At 49.5% G+C, this 9,809-nt stretch overlaps 3 protein-coding genes across 3 annotated transcripts; all 3 read right to left on the bottom strand.

Annotated features, from left to right (window-relative positions):
* Nucleotides 1–1,960: 1,960 nt before the first annotated feature.
* ALT_6232 (uncharacterized protein) lies at nt 1,961–4,264 on the bottom strand (the record flags this gene model as incomplete). Its single annotated transcript, XM_033555499.1, has 2 exons — nt 1,961–4,182; nt 4,246–4,264. The coding sequence occupies 2 exons, from the start codon at nt 4,262–4,264 to the stop codon at nt 1,961–1,963; spliced, it is 2,241 nt and encodes a 746-aa protein (XP_033411390.1).
* A 958-nt stretch (nt 4,265–5,222) lies between these two features.
* Nucleotides 5,223–6,395, bottom strand: ALT_6231 (GTP cyclohydrolase I; the record flags this gene model as incomplete). Its single annotated transcript, XM_033555500.1, has 4 exons — nt 5,223–5,525; nt 5,585–5,889; nt 5,947–6,080; nt 6,133–6,395. 4 exons carry the CDS (start codon nt 6,393–6,395, stop codon nt 5,223–5,225), a joined length of 1,005 nt encoding a protein of 334 aa, XP_033411391.1.
* A 1,215-nt stretch (nt 6,396–7,610) lies between these two features.
* ALT_6230 (WD repeat RBAP46/RBAP48/MSI1 family protein) lies at nt 7,611–9,207 on the bottom strand (the record flags this gene model as incomplete). The annotated part of the gene is made up of 6 exons (XM_033555501.1): nt 7,611–7,785; nt 7,845–8,330; nt 8,384–8,845; nt 8,900–9,005; nt 9,069–9,131; nt 9,189–9,207. The coding sequence occupies 6 exons, from the start codon at nt 9,205–9,207 to the stop codon at nt 7,611–7,613; spliced, it is 1,311 nt and encodes a 436-aa protein (XP_033411392.1).
* Between the last annotated feature and the right edge of the window lie 602 nt (nt 9,208–9,809).

Raw genomic sequence — 9,809 nt, 5'->3', positions numbered from 1 at the left:
CAAACAGAAAAGGCCACACTTGAAAATTATGTGACTTGGTGAACAGTAACTGTCACGCCGACCAGTGACAGTACTGACTCTACTAGTTGTTCATCTATGGGGTAAGGTGCTGCGTGGGAAGTCGTTCGAGCCATCATGTGTACGCCTGGCATAGCACGAGTGCACTTGACGAGTCGACAAGCTAATACTCCGCTTTTCCCACAGTTGAGCTTCCACTGCCGAGTTCGCCTGACACACTGTCGGATCTACTACGAATGTTGCTCGTTGAACCCTGGCTTCAAGCAGAGGGCGATGGAAGACCGAGTCACCATAAGTACAATGCTGCTGCCACGGGTTTTGCTCACTCAGCTCGGGCAGCATGAAACACTGTCCTTCCATGAAGAAGGCCCCAATTATGCCTCGAGTTTGGCCGGTACCATCGGCTAGAAATGGCAGAGTCTGGAGATCGTTGACTGCCCTGTTTCTCTCACTCTTTGCTCTTTCCGTGTCTTATACTCTCCCTTAACCAAATCTCAGGAAAAATGTGATGCCCGAGCTGATACTTGTGCGTCATTCTTTTCCAGATGGTCAGCTTCCAGGTTCTTCCCGTGCCTGGCTCAGGAGCCTCTTGCTGCGAAGACATCTTTCGTTGCTCCAATGGTTGGAATAAAGCCCCTATCTACGGCAAGCAAAAGACAAGCAACGGACAGCGTGACCAGGGAGACGCTCAAGCACGTCTAGGACTAATCCTGGGCAACGACGTCTGAGTGTAAGACCATGGCCCTCCCTGGTTTTGTTAGTACTTGATCATCAGCCTAAGCTGCAATGAAACCCTCAAATATAGTCGGTTTTAATCCGCTGCCACCCGTATGCGCTCAGTGGACGAGACATCTTCAGCTGTGCCCAGAAGGGACAGCCTGTCCGGAACTTCTTATCGATCCAGAAATTGGGTGCATCAGCAGAGTGATACTTGGTCTTTGCTGTTGATATCTACCCACGAACGACAAAAACACACAAACAAGTCGACATATCACCTAGATCATCCGTCTTTTACTGCGAATATTCGCATGTTGGTGAACTTCAGGCGAAGCCGGTAAACCAGAATTTGACTGATAAACGTACAGTGGAAGCTCAGTATACTTAGCCGAGTTCCTTGTCACTCCGTGAGAGACTGTCTGTGGAGTTGATCTGTGGACTAGTCTTTGTACTAGCAGTCCTCACATCTTGAATGCAACCATGTGAGAAGCATACCTGGTGAATAATCACTGAAATAAACGTGGGTTTCTTGCATGCATGGATAGAGGGATAAAATCAAAAGTGAGAACACGAATTGGCGTAGAGAATTCAGTCCTCCCAGGCAGCGTCGTTGCATTTCAACGTCTTGGTTCGTGGTGTTGATGTGCGGAACAACGGACACGGTGGGTTGGGTCAGCGCAGTGCCGAGGACTGCCCGGCTGGCGACCATCGACCATCCTAAATGTGACAAGCATCAGAAACAGATACAGTAGTATTCTCCCCTTCTGATCCGAATTCTATCTTATGGTGATATGCCATATCTTGGAACCTATTGGCAAGTATACGAGATGATGGTTGATGGTGTCTGTGGGGAGAACGTCAAGTTGTGGCTTCCATTCCTGCTCCGACTCGCGGAGACAAGAAAGACCGCTCCGACGGCACGTGATTTGACCTCGGCCAACCCCCCTCCAACAGCTGTTGACGGAGGATGGTTGAGTACTTTTCTCATCTTAACAGGTCTAGGTAATTTCATACAAAAGATGAATCTTACATGGTGCTATTTAGAAGTATTGAGTACTACTTACATCGTCCGCTTTGAAAGAGCGATACCATATTCACACTGACAGAAACCGCCGGAACCACCCACGAAGCTGCACCGATTCTCCCAATCTTAAGTCATCACCTACATGCTTTGAACATAACAGGCCTGGTTGTACCTCAGTCATGCAGTCGTTCAGTCATGAAGTCATTTCACGTTCACGATCTGCATCCAAGGCAAGTTCCCAAACTCCTTCATGATCTCCTCATGCCACCTGTATGGTGAAGCATCCTCCTTGGGCTCAAGCCCATCAGATAGAATGATGTCCACGTACATACGCTGCACGTCAAGGTTCCGGCCTTTGATCTCCCTCAAAACAAGCTCGTCCGGTCGCTGAAATTTGACATTTCTTGCCATTCGGCCGTATCCTTCCCACTGTAGAGAACCAACTTCATTAGGTGGCACCCCGAAAACAAACAAACCCGCTTCATGTGCCCGGGGGATATACTGCCAGCGCACGTATGCCTTGAGTGTCTCGTAATGCGTAGTCAACGCGCCCTCCCTGAGTACATCCGACAGCAGAGTCAAGCTGGGCTGGGCCATGAGCAGACGTCTCATGCTACCTTGCTTTTTCCTCGCGCGGCTGTCCGTGAAGAGCATATCCAGCTGCACGATGAAATAAGCTGCGAGGAATAGATCGTTGTCAGTCCACAGTGTCTTCTTTCTGATTGTCCAGGTCCGACGTCTGTTGTCAGGAATGTCCATCAAGAACCAGAGCTTCTTCACAACCGTGGCACATCTGTTGGGCAGTTTCCAGCCCTTGTCAGCCATGCGCTCCATGATGTCCTTGACGACCGCCTCGCGGAACAAGATCATCTTCAACCACCGAACTGAGGGTATGATGTAAGTTACATCGTTCAATTTCAGCCCGGGTGGCGCCGACCAGCGATCACAAAGTCGATTATAGCAAAGAAACGGAAATGTGCACAGTGATTCGGGCGCTTTCTGTGCCGCCTTACGCATGACGATTATTGCGAGAACGCTCCTCACAAATTGATGGACACGCTTGCAGCTAAGATGCAGATTGACCACATCCTCTATTTCAAGATAATCAAAAACCAAAAACGCCAAAGACGGATGGCAAATGAGGGACTTGAGCATGTTGTAATTATGGCGCCTGCTGCTTTTGCTTGCGTTGCGAGTGTGCTGTGCGGCGTTGTTTGCGCTCTGCGCTGCGGCAGCCGGTATGGCCGAAGACTGCCTAGTGTCTGTGCCATTGGATGCAGACCTATGCCCGCCGTTGGGAGGCTGAGGCGCAGTATGCGGTTGGAGAAGCAGACGTCTGTGCCCGGTTGCCTGGAGTACGGTCTTCCGAATGCCAGTATGGTCAACTTGATTTGCAAGGACCTCCTCAGGCTCAGGAGACTCGGTTTTGATTTGGGGTGCTTTGCGCGACAGACGCTGTGGCCCAGCAGTCTTCTCAGGATTTCCATCATGTCTCGCTATCATATTATTTGCGGGCAAGTTCACATTTCTTTCCGCTATAGTCCTTGCGGGTAGAAAATATGGGCCTTGAGGCTGCCGCCCATTGGGCTGCATAACCGCTGGTAAGACCACTCTGTTTTGAGCAGGCATGTTTGCATCCAAACCAGCCATTGCTGCTGCGTTAGGATGATCTCTGTTCAAGGGTCGTTGAACATGAAATTGGCCAGCTTCCTGTGGCATCATAGGCCCAATAGGAGGACAATGACACTGAGGTGCTCTAGCGGCTTGAGCAGGGATACCAGGTGCAACAGCAGGATACGGAACACCAGGTGGCGCCGTAGGTGCCGGTACATTGGGTATGTTCTGCTGAACAGGCAACATCGGAAACGGGTGAAACACGCCGTTGAATGCCGCGGGAGGTATGACAGGAGCATAAACACCTTGGTTCGTTATCTGCACCAGTGGTGGGACGGCTTGACGTCCATGCTGCGGTGGTCCTCTCATCATGATAATGTCTTGGGGAGCCACACCTGCAAGGATCTGTTGTCTGATCAGATATGCCTGCAGCGCCTCCTGGCCCGTCAAAGCAACTCGCTGCGCTGCGGCTGGGTTGGCGTTCCAATAGGGGCCCGCTTGCATTGCCGGCACGGCAGCATTCGCCGGTTGCTGTGGACCGGTTTGAGGCATCTGCATCCTGCCACCTGCCTGGGCCAATGTCGTGTTCTGACGAGGACGAGGATTGGCATTCGCGGGCACACCCCGGTTGTTCTGCGTTTGGTAGTTACTCTGATCGTTTTGTGTCTGCATGTTTGTGTTTGATGGCTGCCTCGGGCCTGCTGCGCGCTCTCCATACCCCCTGGAGAGGAGGATTAGAGCTTCGCCGGCCTCCAACTCATCAGGAGTGCGTTCAGGCCTGGTAGGTGCTTTGGACTGTTTGAGGTCCGCTAAATATACCTGTTGTTAGCGGCAATACTTTCCCATTTCATGAGCACCTGGAGTCAACTCACTCTGAATAGTTCGTGCCATTGACCTTTACTCCTAGACACTCGGGTGCGATGAAGGCAAAGATAGCCTAGTCGTAGGTAAATGAGCACTGTCTATAGGAGATGCCGAGCAAGATACTGACTTGAAGGAAATGTTTGTTAAGAGATACAGAGGATGGGTAAAGGCGCGTCAAGAGAAGAGCGATAAACAAGGAAGAGATGTAAACAAAGGACTCGAGATCCTCGTGCAGTGAATTTTGACGCGCGCGTTGAAAGTGAATATCCAGAACACCAGCACCTGACTAAGACCAGCCGTCCAAAGCACGATGCTTGAGCCCTCACTACTGCGTCACCACAGTTGGAGATGGCAGATCTCCGTTGACATTCACCTTTCCAACTGAAGGTGGTTAGAGCACAAAATGGGCCATGGACGGTTTTACCGTGTTAGGTATCAATCCAAGAAGATGCGTATTCATCAAAAAGTTTTGTAGCGATGAGCTTATAGTATGCAGAATATGTAGTAGACAAAGTCAGTTTCTGAACTTGCAAGTGATTGCAGTGTTGAATCAATCAAACACGCCAGCCAAGCGACTAGGTCCGAGTCCAACATCGAGGATATGGTATATAGGACGCCTAGATGTTAGTGAGGATCTGTATTTCGTTCTATCTGTCTTTGTCCTGGCACCCATCAACAATCCTCCAGCTCTGTGTGTATAAATAAATCAAAATTCGTAAGATGCCTCGAAGATCCGGACCAACAAAGACGGAAGAGAAAATTATACATAGTATTTGCATATGCAAAGATGAAGAGGGTCTTTTGTGTGTAATAAGAAAAACAGAACTCCTTGTTCACGACATCATCCAGGAAACAGAATGCCAACACCCGACGACCTGTTGAAAGGTAACCACCATAAACTCCTTATGCAAATCGTTAATGTCATCCACTGTTAAAATGGGGTAACAAATCCTGAAAACCCAGATATTCTGAGTCAGTATGAGCGTCACTTTCTATTGAGGAGCGTCAAGAACTCTTCCCGAGTCTTCGCGCTGGACCGCATGCAACCAAGCATACAGCTGGTTGTCGTGGTGCTGCTGGTCTTCTGTACACCACGCATCACCATACAAAGGTGGGAAGACTCCATAACGACACCAACGCCGCGGGGCTTCAGAACCTCCGAGATGGCGAGGGCAACTTGCTTGGTGAGACGTTCTTGCACCTGAAGTCTTCGGGAGAACATCTCCGCCAGTCGGGCTAGCTTAGAAAGACCGAGCACCCGACGGTCAGGGATGTATCCAATATGCATCTATATCCCAAGGAATTTCATCAGTGGACATATTCGAAAAGCATGGATGACATTCTTACCTTTCCAGTAAAAGGTACCATGTGATGTTCGCAGAGTGAGAACACCTCAATATCCTTGACAATGACCAGCTCATCGTGGTCCTCATGGAAAACTGCTCCATTGACGAGATCCCTGACATTTTCTTCGTAACCTTTGGTGAAATAGAGCATAGCCTTGGCATATCTCTCGGGGGTCTCCCGCAGACCTTCTCTCTCCGGGTCCTCTCCAATGCATTCAAATATGGTTCTTACAGCACCTGCAAGTTTCTGAATGCGCTCTTCAGTTTGTTCAGGAGTAGATTCCAAACGTGCTCTCGTGCCGGGGCCTATTCAGAAGTCAATTAGACAGCAATCCAAGAGCCAAGCCCACGATAGGGACTTACAAGGCCAACTCAACCCGTCGAAGTCAATTGGAGGGTTCGAAGTGTACGGGCTAGACGGTCGACTGGCACTTGCCGGGGGGGTTAAAGCACCGCCCTCATCTCTGGGGTCTCGTGGGGGATCGCTCAAGGTAGGCCTGGATGAAAAGGATCAGCTTTGTTCTGTTTGATCAGCAAGAGCTGATCTACCTGACAAGGCCTGAACTCCGAACAGGTCCATTATAGGTATCGGCGGCATCGCTGACATGATGAGGTTCTATTTCCGGCAAGTTGAACTCAGCGGGGATGCGAGGAGCAAAAGAGGAGCGGATAGATGAGTTTAGACTCTCGCGCTCACGAGCGTCACGACCGCCAGTGGTATTGGAAGGGTGAAGAGGAGAGCTACCATTCAAAAGGTGAGATGGAATAGCAGACTTCGGCTTTGGGCCTGGAGGAGGAGATCCGGAGCTCATGGCTGATCCTGGAGGTAATCGAAGATACAAAAGTGGAGGGGCGATAGGGAGGGTGAGATTTGTTGTGGTAAGAGGATCGGCCGGACGGCGCCTTGATCACAGAGTCAATCAGATGGGTAACCGAATCGAGCGCTCAGAACAGGACAATAGAGGACGTCCTAGATTGAGCAAACAAGCAGCGAGGGAATAATAATCATCATTTATTGCGAGGAGAGGGAGAGGAGGGGGAGAAAGTTCAGGTCAACGGTCGGCGTTTTGAATTACTAGGCCGTTAGCTAGTAATTCTTCTTTTTCGGAGGAACTAGACCCCTCCGAAAGTCGTCCAACGCCGATCTGATTTCATCGGCGACTCTCACCGCCTGGCTCAGGAGACAAAATGATTGGTGCATAAACAACCGTTGGAGAGATAACTGCAGGCGGGGGGTTTTGGCTAGTCCCAGATTGGCGTAGTTCTGGTTAGATTAGTGGCCTGAGGCCATTGCCTCCTGCGCTGATTACTCTGCTTATAACACTCAATTAGTCAATTGCTCATAGGATTAGTTGACTCATCGCCTATGACATGCAATGACGGTCATTATATTGCCTCCATTTGAGTCTTGGATAAGGAACAATGTGAGATGGAAACGAAACATCAAGTTCTGTCCTGAATTAATTCAAGCGTATATATGGCGTGCCATCTGCCATGCATGGTTGCAGTAGCCTCGGCATGCCCAGGTATATGACGGCAATTATTGTTATCTTCAACAATGAGAAGTCAGATATACTAGAAGTGTATGGATATCCAATTGAGGGGAAAGGAGTGTCCGACTCTTTTACGGTTTGGCCTGACCTGTGCTTGGTTCGCAATGGATATCTAGAGAGGCATGATCGAGTCATATAACAATTCTATATTTCTTCCACCATAGACGATCGAATAGTTGCTGAGTTACGAGGAAGAGAATGGCACCCCGAATTGTCCTGACCAGGGGTGGCAGATAAGGCCAGTCTAAAACTCGGTTGTTCCCCTGTTTGTTTTCGCTACAATTTCAATCATCGAAAGGAAACGTACCGGATACATTCAGCTTTTTTTCCCTTTCCTGAACGTCTTCGCACTTGATATTTTAACAATTGCCCTAATATGCACAGATATGCTGTATACTGTAGACAATGTAATTGACTAGACCTCACCGTACAGGTATCAATATTCTGGAGATCATCCTCCATCAAGTCTCTAAATCAGGGTTCCAGCTCCTCGGTTGGCACATCCTCCAAATCCTTGCCAACAATCGCATCGGCGACCTTCCATACTTGGAGTAGATTGTCCTCGGCAGCAGAGCAAAGAACCCACGGATCGTTCAGATTCCAACTGAAGTCAGAAATGCGGTTGGTATGCCCGCCGTGCTGGAAGAGACTGCACAGGAAATTAGTATCGAGTAGACGAACAATAGAAACGATGCTAGATTGACATACAGCTCTGGGGGGCCGTCTTGGGCATCTTCAGGAGTCTGTTCCTCGCCTGCCCTACTGAGATCCCAGAAAGCGATCTTACGGTCATAGCTCGCGCTGGCCAGAACAGCTTCTTCGAAAGGATGCCATGAGATTGAAGTAACCGAGTCAGTGTGGCTTTCCAACGAGTGCAGTTTAGTTTTCAAGTTTCGCAGATCCCAGAGACCTATCGTTTTATCGGCAGATCCCGTTGCTAGAACGGTCTCGGCGGCGGGATTGAAAGCAATGGCATTGATGGCGTCGCGGTGTTGACCCTCTGCAGATGCAGCTGCACGAGTTGTCTCTGATTCTCGAATGTCGAGAATCTGAAGAGTGATGTCATCGGATACAGTGCCAATAAGGGACGAGTGAAGAGGATGATACTGAACGTCGTTGACGATGGACGAGTGGTGAGTGTAAGTTCTGGAAGGCTTCAGTAACTTGTTGCCCTTTGAATATGTCGTCAAATCCCTGTGTCAAACGATCAGTTACCAGTGCAAGCAGAGCGAATACAACTTTCTTACCAAATTCGGACAGTCTTGTCCTCGCTACCGGTAACCAGTTGTCCCGCAGTATGCGGACTCCAGCTGAGACCGAATCCTTCTTTCGTATGGCCGATGAGCTCCATCTGAGGGTTGACTTGGCCCGTTGGCAGACTCGGGTGTTTCGAGCGATCCCAGACCATGACCCTGCCGTCTGTGCACATGGTAGCGATAATGTTGGGATTCTGTGGCTGATACCGGGCCTTGTTGACTTCACCCTTGTGATCAATCTTCTGCACGATGTTGAACTTGATTTCCATGGGCGCCTTCTTAGAGCTGCCGCCATACCCTCCGATTTCCCCGCGCTCCTCATCGTAGTCGTCCGGATTGGGGGCAGATGGATTGGGGAGTTGGACATGAGCAATTTGCAAGTAATTTTGCGCATCGCTGGAAGTGTGTGTGCCGATCAGTAGGCGATGAGTAGAATACGGTTTATCCGGGACCCTGAAAACGAGTCAGTATATTGTTGCGCGCGAAGCAGATGGACGATGTACATACTCTTGCTTATCGGGAAGCCATTGTGTTGTGAGTGTGGGCCATTCTAGTGCTGTGCTCAGGATCATGTCGTAAAGAAAAGGTGCATTCTTCTTCCATGTCTTGTATTCTGATCAAGGTCCGCATTAGTCACAACTAAGCGACGCCAGTCAACGAGGTCGATCTAGAATACCTTCGTTGATAATCTTCTCCTCCGTACGCTCTTCTTCCTGTTCCTCATGCTCCTCAACAACGGCTGCGACGAAGAATGTCAGTTATTATCGCACAAAGAGAGGTAATTCGGAGGATGTACCGTCGTCGTAGGGCTCCATGATGTCCTGTTGGTGCACGGAATACTTTCTGAAATCCAAATAGACTAATTCAGCCCGCAGAAAAGCGAATATCAGGGTGATTGGCAAGGTATAGGAGCTTCAATGGGATCGGAGTAGAGCTTTGACTTGTGCATCGAGCTCTCACACTTGAGAAACGCGACCTTCCCGTCGGCAGCGCGTTAATTGGCGCCGTAGTCGGCCATTCCACCTTAGGACTAGCGGCTTGGCTATATGGCCTCGGAGCCGGCTCTACTCCGTAAAGGTCGCAAAGCGGTCACTTGGAAGAGTCACTGCTTCAGATTCATTATCACCACATTATTGAACTGCTATTCCTCTAGAAGGCGCCTCAGCCGCCTATTTCGCTTTTCTAGGCTTCCAGTGCTAGTATTTTTTTCTTTTATTCTTCGTCTTTGTGTCTTACATTCCCTGAAGATACCCAGTCGTTCCTTTTTTGTCTACGACTATATTACCATTCAGTGAATGGTTCGCCTCCGAGCTTGGGTTCTTCATCGAGTTTTGACGACCAGTTACGACGAACGACGACGACAACTGTCTGCGACGCTGCCGCGCCTGATTTGACTGACCAACTTCATTCTTATTAG

This window comes from Aspergillus lentulus, assembly GCF_001445615.1.
Source record: "Aspergillus lentulus DNA, contig: Alt12, strain: IFM 54703, whole genome shotgun sequence".
Taxonomy (NCBI): Eukaryota; Fungi; Ascomycota; class Eurotiomycetes; order Eurotiales; family Aspergillaceae; genus Aspergillus; species Aspergillus lentulus.
Note: the sequence above shows the minus strand (reverse complement) of the source record. Positions and strands in the feature narration are given on the sequence as shown.